Source organism: Fonsecaea multimorphosa (genome assembly GCF_000836435.1).
Source record: "Fonsecaea multimorphosa CBS 102226 unplaced genomic scaffold supercont1.15, whole genome shotgun sequence".
NCBI lineage: Eukaryota > Fungi > Ascomycota > Eurotiomycetes > Chaetothyriales > Herpotrichiellaceae > Fonsecaea > Fonsecaea multimorphosa.
Genome location: NW_015971649.1, coordinates 117,628 through 140,342, shown reverse-complemented (window position 1 = coordinate 140,342; position 22,715 = coordinate 117,628). Strand labels below are relative to the sequence as shown.

At 53.6% G+C, this 22,715-nt stretch overlaps 10 protein-coding genes across 10 annotated transcripts; 5 read left to right on the top strand and 5 right to left on the bottom strand.

Annotated features, from left to right (window-relative positions):
- Positions 1-643: 643 nt before the first annotated feature.
- Z520_07418 (uncharacterized protein) lies at positions 644-3,331 on the bottom strand (the record flags this gene model as incomplete). Its single annotated transcript, XM_016777916.1, has 6 exons — positions 644-1,690; positions 1,741-1,797; positions 1,851-2,431; positions 2,505-2,696; positions 2,763-2,796; positions 2,879-3,331. 6 exons carry the CDS (start codon positions 3,329-3,331, stop codon positions 644-646), a joined length of 2,364 nt encoding a protein of 787 aa, XP_016630822.1.
- A 1,786-nt stretch (positions 3,332-5,117) lies between these two features.
- Positions 5,118-6,283, bottom strand: Z520_07417 (uncharacterized protein; the record flags this gene model as incomplete). Its single annotated transcript, XM_016777915.1, has 2 exons — positions 5,118-5,679; positions 5,745-6,283. The coding sequence occupies 2 exons, from the start codon at positions 6,281-6,283 to the stop codon at positions 5,118-5,120; spliced, it is 1,101 nt and encodes a 366-aa protein (XP_016630821.1).
- Positions 6,284-6,942: 659 nt separating this feature from the next.
- Z520_07416 (uncharacterized protein) lies at positions 6,943-7,834 on the top strand (the record flags this gene model as incomplete). The annotated part of the gene is made up of 2 exons (XM_016777914.1): positions 6,943-7,360; positions 7,419-7,834. The coding sequence occupies 2 exons, from the start codon at positions 6,943-6,945 to the stop codon at positions 7,832-7,834; spliced, it is 834 nt and encodes a 277-aa protein (XP_016630820.1).
- Positions 7,835-8,071: 237 nt separating this feature from the next.
- Positions 8,072-9,514, bottom strand: Z520_07415 (uncharacterized protein; the record flags this gene model as incomplete). Its single annotated transcript, XM_016777913.1, has 4 exons — positions 8,072-8,783; positions 8,850-8,911; positions 8,967-9,068; positions 9,140-9,514. 4 exons carry the CDS (start codon positions 9,512-9,514, stop codon positions 8,072-8,074), a joined length of 1,251 nt encoding a protein of 416 aa, XP_016630819.1.
- A 2,789-nt stretch (positions 9,515-12,303) lies between these two features.
- Z520_07414 (uncharacterized protein) lies at positions 12,304-14,059 on the top strand (the record flags this gene model as incomplete). The annotated part of the gene is made up of 2 exons (XM_016777912.1): positions 12,304-13,509; positions 13,559-14,059. 2 exons carry the CDS (start codon positions 12,304-12,306, stop codon positions 14,057-14,059), a joined length of 1,707 nt encoding a protein of 568 aa, XP_016630818.1.
- A 62-nt stretch (positions 14,060-14,121) lies between these two features.
- Positions 14,122-15,009, bottom strand: Z520_07413 (uncharacterized protein; the record flags this gene model as incomplete). The annotated part of the gene is made up of 1 exon (XM_016777911.1): positions 14,122-15,009. One exon carries the CDS (start codon positions 15,007-15,009, stop codon positions 14,122-14,124), a length of 888 nt encoding a protein of 295 aa, XP_016630817.1.
- Positions 15,010-15,995: 986 nt separating this feature from the next.
- Positions 15,996-17,167, top strand: Z520_07412 (uncharacterized protein; the record flags this gene model as incomplete). The annotated part of the gene is made up of 2 exons (XM_016777910.1): positions 15,996-16,365; positions 16,428-17,167. 2 exons carry the CDS (start codon positions 15,996-15,998, stop codon positions 17,165-17,167), a joined length of 1,110 nt encoding a protein of 369 aa, XP_016630816.1.
- A 720-nt stretch (positions 17,168-17,887) lies between these two features.
- Z520_07411 (uncharacterized protein) lies at positions 17,888-18,967 on the top strand (the record flags this gene model as incomplete). The annotated part of the gene is made up of 1 exon (XM_016777909.1): positions 17,888-18,967. The coding sequence occupies one exon, from the start codon at positions 17,888-17,890 to the stop codon at positions 18,965-18,967; it is 1,080 nt and encodes a 359-aa protein (XP_016630815.1).
- A 259-nt stretch (positions 18,968-19,226) lies between these two features.
- Positions 19,227-20,054, bottom strand: Z520_07410 (uncharacterized protein; the record flags this gene model as incomplete). The annotated part of the gene is made up of 1 exon (XM_016777908.1): positions 19,227-20,054. One exon carries the CDS (start codon positions 20,052-20,054, stop codon positions 19,227-19,229), a length of 828 nt encoding a protein of 275 aa, XP_016630814.1.
- Positions 20,055-20,326: 272 nt separating this feature from the next.
- Positions 20,327-22,283, top strand: Z520_07409 (uncharacterized protein; the record flags this gene model as incomplete). The annotated part of the gene is made up of 4 exons (XM_016777907.1): positions 20,327-20,706; positions 20,756-21,072; positions 21,122-21,465; positions 21,513-22,283. The coding sequence occupies 4 exons, from the start codon at positions 20,327-20,329 to the stop codon at positions 22,281-22,283; spliced, it is 1,812 nt and encodes a 603-aa protein (XP_016630813.1).
- Between the last annotated feature and the right edge of the window lie 432 nt (positions 22,284-22,715).

Here is a 22,715-nt window from a genome sequence, read left to right as displayed (position 1 = left end):
TTATATGCGAGCCGGGAAGATGGAAGAACAGACAGAAAGACAGAAAGAATCAATGAAGTGGAGAGCTCTCTGGTTCTCGTCAATGCCATCACTTCCATCGTTAGATATGTGTATTCGTCGTTCTAGTTGCCGCTTTATGGTCATGGGACTTTCAGAAATGACGAGAAAATTCCCTTCATTATATATGGTATTATCTAGCTTCATAGAGATTGTCCTGGTAAAAAACGTGTCTATTAGCCGCTCGCCCCGGAACCCCAGCGCTCAACTATTCGAGATATAGTCGGCCCGTATGCTCGTATACCCATATACCTTGTATCCTTGTATGCTTGTACGCTTGTATGATCCTGTGCTTCTATGTATGGGGTGGTGTATAGGTGTATAAGTGTATTAGTGAATGGCGGGGCGGGAAACGAATGAAATCCTCCCAAGCTCCTGTGGGTGGGAGAAAAGTGGATAGAGTTGGGGAAGTGAGGAACTGGGGGGGGGGGGAGGGAACGGGAAGAGAGAGATACGGATATGTTTTGGGAACCAGGGAAGACACTGGACAACCAACACATCCTTGGAACATCGTGAGTCCTGCGGGGGTGTTAAGCAGGATATGGATCGAACGATACGCGTGGACCGAGGTCGAGGTCGAGGTCGATCAGGACGGATCCAGCGGGAAGCGGTTCACGAAGCGGAACGTCTTCAGGCCACTCTCAAAGTCGGCCACGAAGGCGCCCAGGTCCGTCGAGTTCTGGGTGTACGTGTACACGCCGGGCCCGGCGGGGATGTTGGCGGCGGCGGCGGAGGAGGAGGAGGAGGATCCAAAGACGGTGGCGGCGGTGGTGGAGCCGAGGGCGGCGACGGGCTTGCCCCAGCGGTAGGCGTCGAGGAGGATCTGGAGCGGTCGGGCGGCTGGGTAGAGCGAGGAGGTGGAGCTGTTCGTGGTGAAGAGGGCGTCGGTTCCCGTGGTGACGATGACGCCGTCGAAGCCGCTCGCGTCGGCGGCCGAGTAGGTCTGGTTGACGGCGTCGGCGAGCACCTCGGCCACGATGTAAGGGAAGGCCCCCGCCTGGGCGAATAATTGCGAGAGAGAGGTCGCCTGCGCCATGGAGGACGGGACGGACACGCTGGCCAGGATGCCCACGTTGAGCGCCGCGATGGTCGGGAGCGAGTAGTTGAAGATGGACACAAACGCGGTGCTGTTGTCGTTGTAGTAGGTCGGGTCGGGGGCCGGGCTGGCGACGCCCAAAACCTCCGCGAGTCGCACCGCCAGGTCGTTGTCGACGCGGTTCAGCTGCGTGATGACGTTCTGTTTGACCACCGGCGAGGTGACGTGCGACGCCTCGAACCGCATCGCGTTGATGAGGAACTGCTGCTCCGCGGGGATCAGCGAGTTGTAGAACAGCCGTGGCTGCGACCACACGTCGTCGAACGTCGACGACTTCTCTCGCACCAGGTTCCCGCCCACCGTGCGGCCGGGCGTCGTGAAGAACCCGTTGCCCACCGTCTGATTGGCCTGCATCGGGGACCCGTCGTTGCCCGTGTTGGGCGTGTAGGCGTCCACGTTGAGCGGAATGTAGTTCTGAGCAGCGCCGTCGCGGTTGTTGTTGTGGATCGGCACCCGTGGCCGGTTGATGGGCAGTTGCTCGAAATTGGGTCCTCCGTGTCGGTTCAGTTGCGTGTCGAGATACGAGTAGATGCGTCCCTGGTTGGTAAGCTCAGTTGTCTGGTGCGAGGCACAGCATTTCGACGTACCTGAAGCAGAGGATCCTCGGTGAAGTCAATCCCGCGGACGATGTGGCCTGGTTGGAACTGTTGACCGCAGTCAGCATTGATCTGGGAATTGTATCGACCGGTGATAATACCATGATCTGTTCGGTTTCCGCAAAGTAGTTTCGAGGGTTCTGGTTCAGAGTCATCTTGCCCAGAATTGTGACCGGCACGATTTCCTCTGGCACGAACTTGGTCGGGTCGAGCAGGTCAAACCCGAAGCTGAGTTGGTCCGACTCCTCCATGATCTGTACCCCTAGCTCCCACTCTGGATACTGACCAGCCTCAATGGCGTCCCACAGATCCTGCCTGTGCGAATCGATGTTCTTCCCAGCCAGCACCTGGGCTTCTTCCCACACCAGGCTTGCCTTACCCTGTAGGGTTTTCCAATGCCACTTGATCAACTTGGAACTGCCGTCCTCGGTCACGAAACGGAAAGTATGCACGCCGAAACCATCCACATGCCGGAAAGATCGGGGAATGCCATAACCCGCCATAGCCCAGAACAAAGTATGCAAAGTAGAGGGTTGCTGACTGAAGTAATCCCATGCCGTAGTGTGGGCCGTGCCACCCTGTGGAATTTCCCTGTCCGGTTCCGGCTTCACAGCATGGATCAGATCTGGGAATTGGATCGCGTCCTGGATGAAAAACGGGGCAATATTGTTTCCAACGATGTCTGATGTTCGTAGTATTAGTTAGAACATGCTTCCATTTCCAAAATTCCAGACCATGTCCTGCTCGGGGCTTACCAAAATTTCCCTCGTCAGTGTAGAAGCGAGTGGCAAAGCCATGGACATCTCGGACTGCTTCTGGGCTGCCCCGACTTCCTGCGACGGTAGAGAATCGCGCAAACATCGGAGTTTGCTTCCCTGCTGCAGAGAGAAACGAAGCGGCTGTGATGTTTGACCAGTCGGCGTAGCTTGTGAAGAAACCATGGGCCCCTGCCGCATGGGTTAGCTCTCTGTAAGGACTGAACAGTAAACACTCAGCTGAGAACGGGAACGTACCTGCACCTCGCGCATGGACTGCTCTCTCTGGAACCTTAGTGCAAGCAGAGATATTAGTTTGGTATTTCCAAACGCATTTATCAGGGTTCCCTTCTCTATGCTAGATCGTAACTCACTCGTTCATGGTCAAAGTGCTGGATCTTCTGTCTGAACATAAAGTCCTCCAGAAGCGTAGGTCCCCTGATTCCGGCCTTCAAGCTTTCTTGGTCCTGGATTGGTCCTCCAACGTCCGAAGTCATGTATGTGTCAGTGTCATTGAGCGTGAATTGGTCAAGAAAGGTGTCGACTGGATCTGTGCCGTTGGAAAGGGAACTCTGCCTTTTGGCGTAGGTCTTTGGGCCCTGCCCCGCCGATTGCTCATGGAAACCCGGGCCACCTTGCATGTAGGGACAAGCAGCCAAGGTCCCTTGAGCAAGGTAGACGAGTGCAACCGTGGCCCCAATCATGGCTGGCAAAGTATGGATGTTGGAGAGCGAAGGGCGTATGATGAGAAGGGATTGCACGACGTGACCTCGGGGAAATAGTTTGGACTCACATAAAAATGTCATCGAAGCCATTGCCTTGTCCATGGTGGTTTATATATGAAGACATCAGAATTTTTTCTTCTCTCCCGCTTACTCTTCTCTCCTCGAAAACGTAAATCAAGCCGCCACGCCACGACGCATAATGCAAGAGGCCACGCAACGACATCAGGTAGCCCAAGAGAAATACCACCTTCCGTCAGCACCACTCGACCAATTCTGTACACTCTCGGTGAGATGAGGACCACAATCCTAAATGCTCTCTGCTTATGAAGGTCCGTGAAGTGGGCAATTGGTCGACGGCGAGGCTGAAATGGATGCTCGGCCTTATGCGGATGCCGGTAAGGCCTTGTGGTGCTACCGTGAATGGCAGGGAAAAGATCTTAGCTCCCTTCAGCACCCCTGGCAAAGCACCTGAGCTTCGGTGGACCAATTGCGACTTCGGTATTGCTAATTCTCGTTAACTATACTCGACCAAGCAAGGAGGTGCGAGGGCAACGTGCATTCTGTTCACCTCGTTATACAAAGGAACCCAAGAGCTGCTTACATTCTTTGTGCCACCAACTGGAGCACATGTGAAGCCTTCTTGACTAATTGGAGTCTTGCTGTTGGCAGTTCTCGTTCGCTATACTCAATCAAGTAAGCTTGAGCGACCTTTAGGTGCCATGTTGAAGTCGAATCGGACATGAGAGGGGCATTGTATGTGGTGGAGCGTTCAGCCCCGTGGCCACACCAATTGTACTAGATTGATCCAGAACGTATGTTCGTATATTTCAGATGCAGGGACGGTGGACTGACCTTCGAGCTTGGTGGGCTTGACCGTCCTCCCGAATCGCAGGCCACAGACATGTCGTGAGAAATATTCCATGTCTTCATTTTTTAGCGGTCCCAAAGTCCAGATACGATTGTGCCCTGTCTTAGTTAACGGTGCTTGAATGGGTGGCTCGGACAGCCATGACCAGTTAGACAGACACGATAAAGGTCCGGCTCAACCATTCTCTTGCTTCAGTCGCTCCAAATCCTTCTGTAGACAGCCTCGTGAGCGGAATCCGGGCTTCCGGACGCATTGAGGTCTCCGCGTCCCACTTTCGGGGCCAGTGACATCTTCTGTGGAGATGACTTGCATGAGTATATAGAGTCCCTCGGCCTCTGAGATACGTCGGCGTTAGGAGAGGGGACATCATGTATGCACGAGTTGCAAGACCGTATCCCCATTAAGGCCAGCAGTTAGAAATACGCACATATATCTCAGGAGATGCCACGCACAGGGAGTCAGACAATGGCGTGGGGCTGACGGACCGGGTACCGCTCAAACTCCGCAGCATGACGCATCCCAGATGTATGTAGTCGTCTCGTCCATTGATCCTTTTTGGCGAGGGTCTGTCCGCATCGGCCGAGCCTGATTATCCATTGTTATGATGATGGGGTCTCTGGCAGTTGGCCCAGCCAACATGTCGCGAGTCATCTGTAGGGTCGCAAAGGAGAGGAAATGACGTAGACTCCTGCATGTGTTAGACATGAACCCCTGCTGGAGGTCAGGTGAAGACAATGTCGACGTGGATGGCAGGTGCCGATGGTCTGACGCTGATGGAGCTTAACACGAGAAACCGCTGCATGTCGAAGCATTCTAGAATAAGATGATGAACTAACAATGCCCAATGTTTCGAGTCAGGGTCCGAGTCCGTAAGAATGAAGCCCTGCTAGACGTCCATATGATCAACCCGAGGAATGGCCTCAGCCCTTTGCGCAAAACTCCTGGAAGCCCCATTGTCCTAACCCGTCGTATTCATTCCTGATTCGTGTCTGTCATCGCAGGCTTCCCGCCATGCATCCATCAAACGCCCATGGTAAAGTCATGCTCGATTCCGGGCGTCACACTTGCCATAAACTTCAAAAACACGACCAAATACTGGTCCACCCGGATTGCCACCTTCTCACTTTCCTCTTCTTTACTGTCTTGTTCATCCAACACTTCCCATTCGTCTCCGGCGCCGCCACTAGCGGCTTTCACACCCGCTTCGTGTCCACGCTTCTGCTCAGCCAGTTTGAGGTTTGCCGTATCGTCAATCAACCCTTCCATGCCCGAGACGTTCGCGGCGCCGCCAGTGGCTTTTTGTTTTTCTAGTCGCAGCTTCAAGGCCACGTCCGCACGGTCAAGGAGGATCTTCATCACGCTAGCATGCTTGCAAGGGTGAATACTCGCCATTTTCACACTGTTGTCGAAGAAAGGGAAGTCTTCCAGGGTGACGGTTTTGTCTTTGTAGTCGCCGACGATGTCTTCCATCATGAGTTGGGGCGGTAGAGGCTCGCTGGGAGAGAGGTACCCGGAGAGGTACATGCGCGGAGTGCGGTAGTAGGGCGTGTAGGTGATGTAAAGGGTGTATGTTCGAAGAGGGCTGTACCTCGTGTCAGTGTCTAAAGCCCTCAACAACAGACCTGAGAAGAGTGGGAGTATACTTACGCAGATGTCCCTTCACTCTTATCTCTTATGATAGCCTCATTATCATCGTCCTCGTCCTCCATATCTGGGATTTCTTCCTCGTCCTCTTCCTCGGTGGCTTTCTGGCCGAGTTGTCCGCTCTCACTCATCGTCCTCACTTCTGCCCTCAATCCTTCTTGTTCTTTCTCCGTGGTTCCCCCCGTTCTTAACCAGCCCTCGTCTTCACCGCCGCCCGTCTCCTCGTCGGGACCGCCTAGAAACCCATCTCTGACAAGGTCATCGGCGGCGCCGTGTCCACCTGCAAAGTTCTCATCCAACCTTCGGTGACACGGGACTCCCCTTGTGACGAGAAATTGCTTGTTGGCGGGCAGATAGCTCACCCGTCGTGCAGGACTGGAGGCGTCAGACCAGGACCAGGAGGGGAATTTGTAGACGAGGTAATCTCCCGCGAGCAGGAATTCTTCGGGCGTGATCTGCCCTGTATTGCGAAAGGTGGAGGTGTGTCGGATAGGGGCGTAGCGGTCACGAAGTTGGTCGAGACCGGAGCGTAGATACTGCATCGTTGGACTTAAGAGAGGACGTCTGTGCTATGGGATGGGGTGGGGTTGTTTGGGGTGATGATGTTGAAGATTGTCTCGGGCAGCAGGGCACCTTCGATGGGTTATAGTTCTCTGTTCGGGCAGCACGCAAACGCGATTTGTTCCTTGGTGATACAACTAGGAAAGAGTGTCTAGCGAGTGGAAGGACGTTTGCAAGCAGGCTGCACTCGAAGGTGTTCGTGACCGCGTTGCCTTGATTGTCGGAGGGGGAAGCGTATGACGAGAGTTTGCTCTGTTTGGCGAGTTTGCTGCGTTTGCACTACGAACGCATGGCCGGTTCAGCCTCGTCTTTTCTCCGTGTCTCTGCAGCTCGGCAGAAGCAATTAAGCAGGCAGCCCAGACACAAGAAGGGCATATACAAAGCCAACTTTTGAAAGGAACTGTTGTTGTAGTCACCTTTCACCCCTCTGCTGCGACAAATATCGAGCGTCCTTCAGACCTCATTTGCGTCGAAGGCACTTAATACTCTACCGTACCTTACGCTGCCGCACACGGCTCTATGAGAAGTTTGAAAGCACTTGATACAATCGCTGAAATTTCCCTCCGACTCCGCACCGACGCCCTTTGCGACTTCATTTCCAAAAGCCGCTGCATTCTGAAGCCTCCCTGGTATTGCAACCATGGACGAACGTCCAGCAAAGCGCACTAAGCGCACAACCAGTGCCGCCATGTGGGATGAGGACGAGAAGACGGACTCCCGGCCTAGTTCGAGCGGAAGGGACCACAAACCCAAGCCACGCGACACCCGGGACGAGGATCGCCGGGGGCCCAGGCGAGACGACGAGCGCAGGAAGAGATCGAGGTCGCGGGACACCCCCGACAGACGGCGGGAGCGGAGCAGGTCCAAGGACCGGCCGGCGCACCGTGAGCGTGAGCGAGACCGGGACCGCGACAGGAACAGGGACAAGGAGCGTGAGCGTGAGAGGGATCGAGATCGCGATCGAGACCGAGGAGGCGGAAGTGGACGTGGCCGGGAAGTCAACGGCCACGCTCGGCGCGAGAGGAGCAGGAGCCGTGACAGGCATCGAGATCCAAAAGGTAATAAACCCACTACCAGTGCGCGAGTGTCCATGTTCTCGTGCTCACGCGACGACAGATCACCGGGCTGAACGCTCACATCGACGCTCGCGGTCACGCTCACCGGCCAGGACCAGCGGTCGGGACGCCGTGCGCACACGCTCTCCCCTTCGACGCAACGATCACGATCGGACGAAGCCTCGGGAGCGGAACAAGGCCGACGACGATGAGTCAAGGGCAACGAAGCGCAGAGATGAAGAAGCAGCAGCCCACGCCGAAAAGCCCGTGGTCAACGGTGATGCCATGGCCGTCGACGAAGACGACGAAGACGCTCTACTGAGGAAGATGATGGGCTTTACCATGTTCAAGTCGACGCATAACACAAAGGTGCCTGGTAACCAGATCTACGGCGTGAGGAAGGAAAAGAAGACGACTTACAGGCAGTACATGAACCGTGTCGGTGGATTCAATAGACCTTTGAGTCCGTCGAGGTGACGGATAAGAGACTCATGGCAGGGCGATCTGCGAGGGCTGGCTTCGTGCGTGTATGATCAGAGTACGGAGCAGATGAGACACTGGGAAGAATTCAACCCAGGAACCTACCGGCCTGCGGCAGAGTCAAAGAGTGATTTCATCTCCATGCAAGCTTGATTCTCTAGCATCTCTGCTCGCATCGAGCTTTGGCTATCTGCTGGAGGGCAAGTGCTCCGCAATCTCGAATGCTGTGCCTTGTTACAGACTCATGAAGACGCCAGCCACAATGAAAAAAGCATAGAAGCACGCACTTTGTGTCCGAGAATTGAGCCAAGTACCCATGGAACCTGATGCCACATTTACGACGGAATTGGCTTCTCCACCCTGCCCACTCGACCCTCCTGACTGACTCTGCTTTGTGGCGGCGGCAGACGCAGCCGCCGCAGAGGCAGCAGAGACAGAAGAAGCAGAGGCAGAGGCAGAAGCCAGAGCTTGAGCCTGTACCTGTGCAAGCGCCGATACCGCCGGTGTAAAGCCCGGGCCTGATGGTGCCTCGGTCTGGAACGCCAAACATCGCGTTGGAAGTGCAGCCACAGGCACGGTCGCCAGTTCCAAAGAGCTGGAAAAGTCAAGATGGGGAAACAGGTCGACTTCGGCACTCATGTCCAAGCCCACGCCCAACTCGACGCCCATGGCGACGTGCGTCAGGCTGTGAAACAGGTCTTCAAAGTCCGCCTGGTAGGCGGGCGCCTCGCTCGAATTTGCACAACTGGCATTTACCGAGTCCGTGGCCAGCTGGGTGATGACGACAGTGGCCTTGGGGAGGTCAAAGGATGTGCCCACTTCAGCAGACAGACTGTCTAGGATTTCTACGCCGAGGGTGATTCGTGGCGTCAGAGAGAGGCTGAGAGAGAGATCGATGTCGGAGATGTTGGCTTGGAAAGGGACGTCGGTGATGGAGATGCCATCGCTACGGACATGGTGGTTAGCCAGACCATGAACGGATAGGATAACCTTTATGTATTTGGAAGCTTACAGCCCTGTCACACTAGATGAGGTCGGATCTGCAAAATCCAGGTAGACCTCGAGGTTTGGGATCTGCAAAGCACACATATGTCAGCGAACATTTGCGCATGCTCCAAGTGGGAAGCACCTTCAACTCAAAGCCATAGGACATTTCAATGCCTCCAGACAGTTCCCACCCCAAGGACAATGTCGGCTCGACGAGAATCCCACCGGAGCCAAGCTCCGGAATCTTTGGCACAACAGGCGGTCAGAACAGACGCGGCTCTACTACATCGGTCGATACAATCTGATATGGCTTACCGTGAATCCGAAAACTGGGATCGTAAACAAGGGCAGACTCATGTCCCCCTTGAGGCTGGGCTCGATCTGGATCTCCACGTGCGCAACGAATCCCTCAATGCCCAGCTGTACATTTCCGGCAGAGATAATATCCGTCAGATTCTTTGCTCCAAACCAGTCGACCGTGGAAAGGACGCTCCACTCGCCCTGTAGGAGGCTTAGAGTGCCGTTGGTGCTGCAGTCTTTACAGCCGATTTTGATTGGCAGCGGGGCGTTAGTGGGAAGCACTGTGTCCGGAAACCAAGTGTCTTGGACGCCATGGCTGAGGTTGATGGATAGGGAAGTGGCCGTAGCGGCGGAATGCCGTCCGCCCTCCATCTTCGGAACAATTGGCATGGCTAGCGACGACATACGCGTCATCAAGAACGCTCCATGCCTGTCTTGCTTCGTGAAATGCTGCGACGGTGTGGAAGACAAGGCTGATATCTTCATCGGAGCACTGCACGCCCGCAAAGAGGTCTTCCATCTGCTCAAGCACGAGCACTGGCTCATCCGACTGAAACCGGGCAGACGAGGAAAACATCGGAGTTAGTTGGCCATCGCCTTGAACATCGGTCAGCCTTAAGTGTATCACATGCTAAATGGAAGTCACCGTCTGCATAGACCAGTTCAGCGCTGTGAACAGGTCTGAGATCCGCTCTTCTACTGGAGAGTCGCGGATGTCTTGTAACAGCTCGCAAGGTACGAAAACCTGCCCGATCTGACAAGACTGTTGCCTCGGCGAACGGAGCGACCTCGAGGACGAGGCCATGGAGAATGAGAATGGGGATAAGAATATTTGCGTGGTTGAAGTGTATTCTGAAATCACAAGCACGAGCTGGGGATAGATAACCAGCTTCCAGACAGACCTACCGTAAGGTTTATGTAGAAGGCGCCCGCCGAAGGATTCTTCATGAGACACTTCTACGACTGTATCTTATCACCATTCTTCCGTTCGAGAACCCATGCTGGCACCTTCTTCGCTTTCACCTGTGCCGAAGAGCTATAGAAGTAGTACGCAGCTCGCAGCTTGCATGAACGAGTGTAACAGTGGCGTTCTGCGCGGCAAGGGCAAGCGACAAGATGAGTCTGGAATGTCGACATGGATAGCAAGTTTGGCCCCAATATAGCGCAAGTTTTCCTGTAGACAGAGACAAGGGATGATGATAGTATCAATGGTAATCCGTTCTATGTTCTCACTGTTGCTCCAGGCCGTAGGGATTCATCCGGAAGCCAAGCTCTTGCAGAACTAGAGTCGGTGATGATACGAGAGTTTCAAGTGGATCTCTTGCAGAAGCACATGTTCCTGTGCCCAAGAAGTCATTGCGAGCGGTTTTCTGGTTCTTTTGCAGCGCATTCTGCCCGCACACATTGTTTGAAGAGGAAATAGACTGGTTTGAAATAGTGTCAGTGATCACGATGGCGCCATGCGCGGAGGCGGATCCTCAGGGAAGCCCTTGCATGACCTCAAACGCCAGTACCTTCGTCTTGGAACGCGGCAAAGTTGCCCACAACCGGGCCACCATGTGATGGTTGCGGTATCTATGATGCATACGTTGGACGTGATACAGCTTGTTCCGTGCGATGTAGATGTACGCCCTTGGAAATCTGAGCCTACAAGGCGCTCAAGTCGCGGGGGGGTCAATCGTAGACCAACTCCTGGTAGCGACACAGTCCCCCTCGGTCAGGCAGGAAAGTCCAAAGCGTACGACTGAGAGGCGCAGACGGGCACCTTGGATCTAGGTGGATAGGTGAAACTTGGAAAGCTTCAGCATGTACCGAGGCGCGCACCAAAAGTAGTGACCTAACTCATTTGAATGACAGCTCTATTCAAAAGACAGAATTATTTATATCCGGTTGCCCCTTACGACGATACCCGGAGTTGTCGGAGAAGTCTCCAACGCCTATAGCGTCCCTATAACTTAGGTGTGGCTGCCACTAGATTAAGAGAGTGGTTAGGGGCTAGCCCCTAATATTCTAGGTACAAGACCTCGAGGCTATGAAAAAGATGGTGTCTTACTTGTCATTTATGTCATTTAAATTAGCGTGGTCAATACTTTTGGTGCGCGCCCTCGTATGTAAGTAGCTGTGTTGAGCTAGCACTGTCCCGTTCGGTATCTCACACCCGAACAGAGGCAGCATTGGGCCGGAGGCGGTGCTCTCCCAGGAACATTGCGACGACCGTGACGGGTGTTTAGGGTGGATGCAAGGAGAGAGGCAGGTTCATTGCGCCTTGCTGCTGTGGCAGGACATTATCTTCGTGAAAGAAGGTGAGACAGGGTTGGAGGAGGGAGGTGAAAGATGAAACTGAGAGAAAGCGGCAGGGGTCGAAACTGAGACTCGTAGACGCGTGTCTTGGCACGCATAGGGCCAGCGGCCAGCCTGATCCGCCTCGCCCGCCTCATCCGCCGCATCCTTCCCGAGGTCCTCGCCTCAGCCTCGCCGGACCAAATGATGGAGTTCTCCTGATCTGCGAAGCCGACGGGCATGTTCGGTGGCCTGAAGTGCTAGTAAAGTGCTAGTAAAGACTTTGGGGAACTTTCTGCATTTTTGTAATAGACGAAAGTCGTCAATGCGCTTGCCGGTGCTGCTCTCAGGATTTATCCATCATATGCGCAAAGATGATCAAACGAGGTAACGAGTAAGGGAGGTGGTTGATGTCAATCAGGTGCGTGCACGATGCTAAGAAGCGGCCGTTCACTTCCACATCCCGCACATTGGTATCGGGCTCGGCCTTGAGCGGGACAATGCCATATCTGAAGAATTACCACCACCGGCGTAGGTCGACGCTTCTCGCTACAGGCTACATGTCTCGGCTCTTGTGGCTCGGGATTGTATGGCTGATTGGCGCCTCGCCTAGACGTCGCCAGTCTGAGGCCCGGATTCTTGACCTCCCGTGCCCAGTCTTTTAGCATACTCGTACCTCAAAATCCTTCCAATAGGATGGTCGTGTATACGGCCCTGAAAGTTCGAAACGTATGGATACGAGATGGTTGGCATCCGAAATACGATATACGATCCTGGTCAGCTAGGTTAGGCATCCAGCAATGCACGGCTACAAAGGTCGTCTCAATCACTGAGCTCAACCTTCTCCTCCTACCTGCCATTTTCACGGACAGTGCTGCGATAAATAGCTATACTCCACAATGGCATTGAGTTACACGGTACTGTCGTTCATCTGCATCCCAATCCTTGCTTGGCTGGCGGCTCGCACTTATGGACTGGTGGTCAATTACCGGCAGGCAAGGAGACTGGGGATCCCCGTCGTTGTCATTCCCTTTTCGTGGCAGGACGACTGGTGGATTCTTCTCTATCCCTACTTCAGATACCTCCGCCACTTGCCTGTGATAGGGTACATGTTCGTCTTCAGCTACCATTCCTGGGCTCAAGACGAGCGTTATCGTCCACACCAGACGTACGGCGATGTGTTTATAGTTGTATCTCCCGAAAAGAACGAGATCGTGGTCAATGACCCCGTCGCGGCCGTCGAGCTGCAAACCCAGTACAAATCATGGATCAAGCCTCCACCTCTGTACGAGATCTTCGAATCCTTCGGGCCCAATGTCATCAGCATCAACGGAGAAGACTGGCAGCGTCACCGCAGAATCGTCAACCCTGCTTTCCGTGAACAGAACAACAAAGTCGTTTGGGAAGAGTCGCTGAGACAAGCGAGACAGATGATTGGGGTAGTGACCAGCCAAGCAGATGCCCACCGCACGATGCTCGACGTCCGGAACGACTGTGTGCTGATCGCCATGCATGTCCTCTCCGCCGCCGGGTTCGGACACATTCACGATTTTGATGGAGGCTTCCGGGAGATCCCGCAAGGCCACCAAACCAGTCTCGCCGAGTCACTGAAGTTCCTCCTGCAGAACATCCTCTTTTGCGTACTATTCAAAAACATACCCGTGCTCCGCTGGATAATGCCCGCTTTTTATCGACAGCTCACCGCCATGACGGCCGAGTTCACTCAATACATGAAGGAGATAATTGCATACAATCGAGCAATCACACAGGGCGGCGGCAGCAGTAGCGGCGCCGACATCGTCAGCGCTCTGGTTGAGGCCGACGAGGCAGCGAAACGAGAACAGAAGAAGGCCGCACACGGCGCAGGAGCGAAGCAAATGTACCTTAGCGACGCCGAATTATTAGGTAACTTGTATATTTTCAATTTGGCTGGTTTTGAAACGACCGCAAACGCACTGACATATACGATCCCGTTCTTGGCCGCAAACCGTGAGATCCAGGACTGGGTCGGCGAAGAAGTCGACGCCGTCTTAAAAGGGAGAGACGCTGAAAAGCTCGACTATGAAGTGGTGTTTCCACAACTCGTGAGATGCCTGGCGTTGATGGTATGTTGAGCCTTGTCGAAGCCGTGTGGTACCAACTCACAGATCTTAGTATGAAACTCTTCGTCTCTGGGGGCCGGTGCCCAGTACGGAGCGTTGGTGTGTTGGACAACCACACCCCTTTCGTGTCAAGGGCCAAGAGATCATGGCACCACCCGAGACATATGTGTCGCTCAATCTTTACGCTGTCCAAAGTGACCCGCGCTGGTGGGGTGAGAACTCCCTCAGATGGAACCCACATCGCTGGGTGATGGTCGACCCGGCGACAGGAAAGGAGTCGATCGCTCCCCCTCCGCCGGGTGCGGCGTTTGTGCCGTGGAGTGTTGGTCCCAGGGTCTGTCCAGGGAAGAAGTTCAGCCAAGTCGAGTTTGTGGCCATCATTTCGACGCTGTTGCACGAATGTCGTCTGAAGCCGCTGATCATAGAAGGGAAAATGAAGACCGAAGAGCAGGCCAGCTCGGCGTTGTTGGAGGTGCTGGGCGATTCGATGAACGTCATTACACCGAAGATGCGTCGACCTGAAGATGCAGGCGTAGTGTTTGTTCGACGATGAGTCCTTGTGCCGACGCCGTCGCTGGTCGACAGACCATGGGTGAGTGGAAATGTGGTGGCACCTCACTCCCTTCTCCTTCCTATTGAAACGTACAAAGCGTGTCCATCCCACAATTTCCCATCTTCATTCAAGTGGTCTTTCCAAATCCGCACCCATGCCTGCCTGGCCTTGTCAATGGTTTCTGTCCCTCCCTCTGACTGGAGGCCGTCAAAGATCCTCTTCCACAGCCCGCTCTGACTCGTCTTTTCGTCCAATGCGTCCATCGCCTGATCCGCACCGTACCATTTCTCAGGGACGTAGCTCCTTGTGCGGAACGACTTTTCTATTTCAAGCCCGGCATCTTCAAACAGCGTCTGTAGGGTGTGAAGACCTTCGATCCAGTCGAAGTTGTAGACCATGGGCTTCCCCAACGCGCGCCGCAGGGGATAGTTAAGCAGGTACTGTAAGTTACGATCCTCCGTGGGGACGTCGACAATCAACCTTCCGGTACTGGGCTTCAAAAAGGTGACCCAGTGTTTGATTACCTCTGCAGGATTCTCCAGCAATACGAACGCCGAACAGCATGAAATGACATCAAAGCCCCCCCTTTCTTTCACGACCTTTTGCACTTCCTCCACGGAGGAAAGGTTCGTGATGTCTCCCAATAACCATTTCACCTCACTGCTTCCCTCGGGAAGGGACTTGCGCTTGGCTTCGTTGAGCATTGCCTTGGTGATGTCAACTCCAATGACGATTCCGCCAGGTCCGACCGCCTCCGCTTGAGGGATTGTGACCAGGCCGGTGCCGCACGCGAGGTCAAGAACGGCGCCGCCCTTGGGAGGAGGCAGCCAGGTAACGAAATCTCGACCCAGCTCCACGTGCCAACCGCCGTTGGAGAGGTCATAATTGGCCGCGCGGGGAGTGTATTGGGCAAGCGTTTCGGCGATGAATTCGTCGGTGCGGGTCGACATTGTGCTGGCAGCTGATGTAGGTGAGGACCGCCTAAAGTTGAAGTTGCTTGTAGTTATTGTTTCAGCAGTGGCCAAATTTCGAGGAGTGGTAAGAATTAGAACTTCAGTCAATCATCAGCAATCTTACGAGACTCTCCTACGCTAGAGGGTGGGATCTCCTGAACACTGTAGGAGACTGAATGTATGGAAAGAAGAGTTGCGTAATCTGCTCACTGTATGGCGTTTTACTGATCAACATGAACTGGTCACCCACTCACTCTGTGCCTAGGTACTCTCGGTACCAGTCTACTAGGGAAAAAAAGTAATATCTCTTAACCACCAGCTCAAGACAGCCCCCAAGAGCACCAAAAGAACAAAAAGAGTCCTCAAAGAGTGTCCTCTGAGAGAATCGAACTCTGGCCCGGATTCTAGGCTAGCGGAGGCCAAGGTGCTAAGCAGCTTGTCCCCACTGCACATGAAGGCGGCGGATAAAGGAAGGTCCCTTTCAGCCTTGTAGTCTATATTATTCTATGACTTCAGCCTCCTAGCCACTGCCGGTGATACAGAACCATGAAGATGGCAGTGGCTACTCCTCATCAGGTATCTACTTTCTTCCCAAACACCATGTGGTATCGCAACTTCGGGGCATCAAATGACCCAGAAAGCGCCAGTGAAAGTGAGGTGAGTTGAGGGTCTGGCAACCGCCCAGGAGTTTTGTATTCTGCCAGTCCTTGATTATTGTCATAACAATGCACTTTGAGAACCGGCAGACTCCTCAACACCTGGTTTGTTTGATCTCAACCCGGTCCCAACTTCTCCAAATCATCACAAGGCCTGCTTTTTGTGATGTTCACCTTTCACTCCGTTTGCACCTCTTACTGCTTGCCACCCAAACAAGTAACCGCGCTGCATCGCTCGACTTCAAGGCCTCCTCAAATTCCGTTTAGCTCCACCCTGACCTACAAAGTCTCAAAAACACGACTCAGTCGCTGAGGCGCCAGATCATCATGGACGATGAAACACTATTGAAATATGAGCTCGCAGAGATCGAGTTTGACAAACGTCAACTACAGCTTGAACGTCGGGAGCTGGAGGTCAAACGACGCTTGGAGCAGCTCAAGAGAACAGTCGACTTGACTGAGGATAGCGCCAGCTCGACAGAAGATGTTGTCGTGGTCAAATCTGAGGCTGAGCCCGTCGGTACTGATAAAACTCCCACGAGCACGCAGGATCGATCTTCTGCCGAACTCCAAACCGACGCGACCGTAGCCTTCTCCGCCCCAGAGGATCCTACTGTTGGTTCGGTCGAGACTACCGCCACCCAGGAGCTGCAAAAAGAGCTGGACAAAAGTGGGAGTGAAAAGGGAACACCTCCTCGTAAGCATAAAAATAATTCAATACTCCCGCTGCCCATTCCTGAATGGCTAATCTTTGTCTAGGCACACAGTTCGGTTTGCATCAGGGGTCGAGTCCTGAAGAAGCTCGGTTAGAACAGGAGATGAAGAGGGGCCAGTCTTCAGTTTACGACCCAGAATCTGCCTCTCAGAGGAGGTCTCCGGAAAGCCACGAAGATCTGTTAGCAGCGTTCACCGGTCGACCGCCTGCTCATTCAATGAAAGTAACGCACACACGAAAGCAAAGACGGCGAGCCGACGACCTATTCGTTCGGTCGGAATCTGGCACTGAGGCCGAAGTAAGTGATTCGACGGGCGGGCCAGGCATCAGGGCGAAACGGAGACGAATGTCTCAAAAGGACGAAAAGCAGCCTGTCGACGACTCCGCCCCTATGACCGAGTCTCAGAAGTACGATTTGGTTCAGCATTATACCCAACTCCTCCTTAAGCACATGGCGGCTGTCGAATCTGACCTACCAGATTATTCTCAAAAACCAACAGTGGTGTCAAAGATGCGCAGGAATACAAACGGAAAGGCACATCATACGCTCTCCCTCCTTCACGACGAATTTGAAGAGTGTATAAAGACAAATGCGAAAAATAAAAAGCTTCGCCAAATTTTAAGTGAGGAGTTAAAGAAATTTCGTGAAGTTCAACGCTGGTGGTGGCCGAAATGTCAAGCGCTGAGCAAGCAGCAAGAGAGGACTTCTTTTCTCTTCAAAGTCTTCCGAGATATCGTGGAGAACAGGTTCAAAATCGAGGATTGCATGATGACTACCGATTGAATGATAACGAGTGAGGGTGACTGTTGAGAATATGCGAGGGTGTGCGCCCACGACTACGCAAGGGAAAGCCGATCCAGTCGACCCGAGTCATCGAGTCAAGGAGAATAAAGGGAGGCTTTGAATTTTGGCTGAGATGTCTTTGGAAAATGAGGCTCAGTCCACTTGGAAGTCCGCGGTGGAGATATTGATGGCGCTGTGTAACTGAACAGATGGAAGCGTGAAACTTGTGCCCATTGCATGATACGGTCAGGAAGAGCGATGAAGAGTGATATTACTGAGAGGCCAACCTTCTCTGGTAGCGTTTATGTTACTTGGACTGTCTTCCGACAAGAGATGATGACGAGGAATCGCTCAAACATGATATTCTCATTTGTGGTAAGCTACCTAGGTACGAGAGAAACGGATAGGCTTTACCAGAGCCTACACAGTGTACTTAGCAGTACTTCCTACCTAGGTAGGTAGGTATGTAGCGGAAGGATTGAGCTCGAGTCCTTGGCGCTTAGATTCCCTACCCAGGTATTCCCTATCAATTCCCACTTGAGGGAATCTTGTTCCTCCGACTGTCACTTTCATCTCACATAACACTCGAGGCCTCTGGGCGCAACAGTGCGCATTCATGGCCACAACTTGTCCTCCATTTCACCTCACTCCACTTTCACCACAGTGCGCGATGAGCTAGTCAGCCTCACGTATCTAGGTACCAGACAGGTATTCAGAGCGATGGACGATAAGGCGCTCATTGACGCCGAGCTGGAGCAGCTAGAGCTCGAGCAACGCCAGTTGGATCTAGATCGCAAAAGGCTGGAACTCCGTCTGCGCCACGCCAGACTGAACGGTCACGTCGATGCCGTTCCACGCGAAAGTCAGCTTCAATCGAGACCGGAGTCGGTTGACGGCGCCACAGGAGTTGAGAGAGTCACGGCAGGCGGTGAAAACTTCTCGAATCCAGGACGAGAAGAGGCGACCGATGCCCCAACCGCCGGCAATCAACATATCGCACGAGTCTTTCCTCCATCCGATCTGGTCGATATCTCTGGTTGGTTTTCAAGACAGTACCACGAGGAAGCGGCGGCCAGTCGTGATCGTGTAACCAAGCCGAGTCCTTCGCCAGGCCTACCGCACTCAAGCATCGCGTCGACACAGCCCAGTGTGTCCACCCGGCCAGAATCCACGGTCCCGTCTAGCGCAACCTTGCCGAAATATCCCTCGAGCTCTCAAACTCCCCCATCGACAATCTCCCTCAGCGGGCAACAAGATAGTTTCGGCCAGGTTCCTGCAAGCTCTCATCACAAGAGAGAACGCAGTTCCGGAAGTGAAGTTGTGCCGGAGCAGGCTTCGACTCCGGAGATCAATGACGGGAGGAATTGGACAATCAACAAACAAGCACCAGGCAAGAGAAACAAACAGTCACCCAAGGTTCAGGGTCTACCTGACCATCACATCCAGGCCATCATCCGCAAATACGGAGAGCGGCTCGTCCAGCGCCACATGCGATGCTTCCGCAAACACGAGCGGCGGGAAGCCGCCATGATAATCGAGGCGGGTTCGAAGGTCGTCGACGGGCTTCTCGAGAGGAAATTCAGGAGCCTCGAGGAACTTCACGCTGCATACGAGCGCCAGATTCGACGGTGCTGCACATGGGACTTGCAGCAATCCCTCAGGAGTGAGCTGCACAAGTTCCGTCGAGCAGGCCCGATTTGGTGGAGCAGGTGCGTGACGAAGCGAACGCAGGAGGAGAGACTGCAGGACGTCGCGACGGTGTTTCAGGACGTCGTCGAAGGCATTTTCGATAACAAGTAAGGCTTGTGATCTCGACAGTTTCCGACCAGCGCTACGATCCCGGACAGATATTTAGGCGGATGAAGAGTTAGGATTATGTTATCGGGGAAATTGGGACGAAGGGTCATTGGTGTTGAGAGTAACCGGCCCATATTAAAGAACTCACGTGGGCATATCACTGGAAGGCCTTGTGTTGCTGAGCGCCTCTCGAGGGTGTCGTTACTAGTGACCGGAGCATGAGAGCGCTTGCTGATTCCAGGGCGGAGTCGCTATTGTGAGCTCAGTCCAATGCCAGAGATCCGTCCTTCCACTTGTCCATCTCAGCTTGGGCGAAATTTGCCATACTTCCATAAGACAAGACCAGGAAACCGAGATCCTCCCTGTCAACGTCGAATACTTCCCACCAACTCTGTTCTACCAGTTTGACTCCAGTCTCTCGTGCCGCCAGGTAGATGGCCCCCACCGCCAGGGCATTGGGTTGGTGAGTAAGGTGGAGAAGTTGAGGTGAGAGAAGGCCTGCGTTCAAATGCTCCAAAACCCTCTGAGACAGCTCGGTGGTGGCCACGCCCAGGGCCTGCATGTATGTAAAGGCCAGACTGTAAGGTAACGCGACCCGTGTGTCGAACGCCAGGCCAACCAATATCATACTTTCACACACGAACAACCGCTGTCTTTCTCTTTCATACGTCCCTTCGGACACGAAATAGCTCTTGGGTTTCACATCTGTGGGGGCACCAGCCGGATTGATAAATCTCAGCGGAGAGGCTTCGGAGGTAAGGTAGGCGTAGACGTTGATGGCCGATCGAGGTGAGACCGGCGTTGCGGATATTTTCGCAGCAAGGTAGATGGCAGCGGCAGAGTAGTTTCTGGAACTGAACTTTCGACGGTCGTCAGGGGCTGAAGATACCAAGAACCGCTGGAGCAGAACTATGGCATGGGCTATGACTTCCTGAGAGAGGCGGAGGAGGATGCCAGCCGCGGAGGTCAACTGGAAATGGGCAAACCATGTGGCCGGGCCGTCATCGTCCTCCGCGCTTTTGAGCTTGAGCAGCTGTGCTGGGGTAACCAGCGGGTTGGAGACATGCTCAAGCGCAGGTACCGGCGCCATTTGGCGCAGCTTCGAGAGGATCACATTTGTCTGAGGATTGAGCAAAAGGTGCGGTGGTCAGAAAGTTGGGTCGATGAAATGCAGGAAGATTTCGGCGGAGCATTAGACCATTCAACGTACTTCATTCTCGCGGAGTTTTGTCTTTTGCACTGTCTTAGCAGATGTGGCCAGATGCATTAGATAGATCTATTTGGTGGTCCGTATGTTGACCACCTTCTCCTTCTTGGAGGTAGATGTAGGGCAATGACTATTCGCCCATTGCATCCTCCAAGATGAGGATATCTGCGCAGTCAATTATTGCCGTCGTGTCTTCAGTCCTGAGGGTGTTTCAAGTTCACCCGCCCGTCATCACACCAGACACTGTTGTGCAAGGGGCACTCCTTCAGGACGATGGGGGACCAGGTAAACCATTTGTTTCTCGTATGGCAGGATGCGTCGTCACCCAGACTCTCATGACCCATTCCTTCGCAAACAGCTATGGCAAGCCGTACGTTGGGCCTTACACACCTCCTGAATGCTCCTTCAACCGAATCACGCTCAACCTCACCGTCACCGCCGCTGGCAAGCAGTTTGATCGGTTGGCAGTAGCGTACTTTGGTGATATTGAGATCTGGCGAACAAGCACGGCGGAACCGACTCCCAATGGTATCATGTAAGCTATACATTTCTCTCTACGATTGCCCCGTTCTGACTGCCCCTAGCTGGACGTATGTCAAGGATGTGTCCCATCTTTTGTCACTGTTCGCTCAACCCCAAACTCTGGTCTTTGACCTGGGCAATCTGGTGAACGAAATTTATACCTCCCCATTCAATGTAACCTTGCAGGCGACCTTCTTCACCACTGCTGACTTGGAGAAGCGGGCGGATCTGATCATTCCTATATCAGCTGGAAGGAGCGCGAGCAACAAATCCAATTTTCGGAATTATGGCCTAGGTAGAGCATCAAACGCGCTGGTACTGCCACGAAACATGGAGCGGGCCGTTGTCACCGTCTCTGCGACCGGTCAGATGGATGAAGGTGGGTTGACTTTTGGAAGAAGGGGCTTCTGCTGACAATCTCCGTGCAGAATTTTGGTACTCCAATGTGCCTTCTTCAAACGTGGACACCTTCGGGAGCGATTCACTCTTGGGCCACTCCTCCTTCCGGGAGATACAACTATTGATTGACGGCAACTTGGCTGGGGTTGTGTGGCCGTTCCCCATCATCTTCACCGGCGGCATCGTCCGCGGCTTTTGGAGGCCGGTCGTGGGAATTGATGCATTCGACATACGTGAAGATGAAATTGATATAACACCCTGGCTTCCGTTGCTCTGCGACGGTGAAAGCCATTCGTTTGAACTTCGGATTGTTGGAATTGATGACGACGGCAATGGTGGCGGCCTTCTATCTGAGGCTGTTGGCAGCTACTGGGTAAGCATGGCCCTGCGACCGCACATACTCCGCTGATATTCCTCCAGGTTCTCACGGGCAAAATGTTTGTCTGGCTGGACTCAGGAGGGGGCATAACAACCGGAGGCCATCATATGGCAGATGTGTCCGTTTGCTCCATTTCCATGTCATCCACGGTCAGCACCACTTCGAATGGAACAAACTGTAGCCTGTCCTATACCGTCAATGTGGATCGTCAACTCTATATCTCGTCAGAAGTCCGGACGTCCCACGGTACCAAAGTTGCGGCCTGGCAGCAGTATCTGGCATATTCAAACGAGGGTGATATCTCAAGCTTCGGAGATGTCCAGGTCATCGCGCAGAACACATCGGGCAGGGCCATATCATCAGAAGGTTATTCTCGTACCTTCGACTATCCACTGTTCGTCAACAGCACCGTCGTGCAGGACAAGAGCGCTGGCACCCTCTCTATCTCCGCGGCACTCAGGAGGGCTCAAGTGATTGAGATTGGTGGCCGTTCAGTGTTCCCAACCGGCTTGGAGTCCTTCGACCTGCCACATCCAGAAGACGCTGGGAGACTTGGTTCTCGCCAAAGATTCCATGGCAGCCGCTTGACGACGAGCCAGAATGGCAGTGCCGTGTACTTTAGTCATGGCAACACCTCCATCAGCCCAGGCACGACTCAGCAGCATCTTTCACTCTACGGGCTGCTAAGTGCAGCTTTGGGAAGTGTTCCTGAAACCTCGGTAGAGGTCTATCGTAGGCATGTCGTCGCTGTTAATGATACCCTTGTACGGAACGAGGAGTTTTTCCCAGGCCAGTATCAGAAAGTCGGCTAGGACTGGACAAAGTCGACAACCCGAGCGCATGAGACTGGACCGACTTTTACTCATTTACACCCAAACGCAGTCACTCCGTCAAGTGTTTGAAGTGAGATGGGATAGCATTCATCATGCGAATCAGACCCCTCTATTGCCCCGAGCGCCCTAAAAATATCTCCCTGTTCGATTGTCCCTAAGCAATATATTGTCGGCGAAGCAGCAGGCCCGGATCGAGCCTCGAGTTCAGAAGCTATCCGTTCAAGGCTCTTACCATGGTCTCCCGTAGAGCTACGGTAGAGCCTTATAGCTCGAGGGATCATGCCAACAAATTCGTACACGGATTCGTACTATTACCGATCGACATACATGAACAAATCCCGTTCATCAAGGGGTAGTGGTCGGGGCCGACAAGGCTGAACAGCCCCTTGTTTTTTGCGCATGTATGGATTT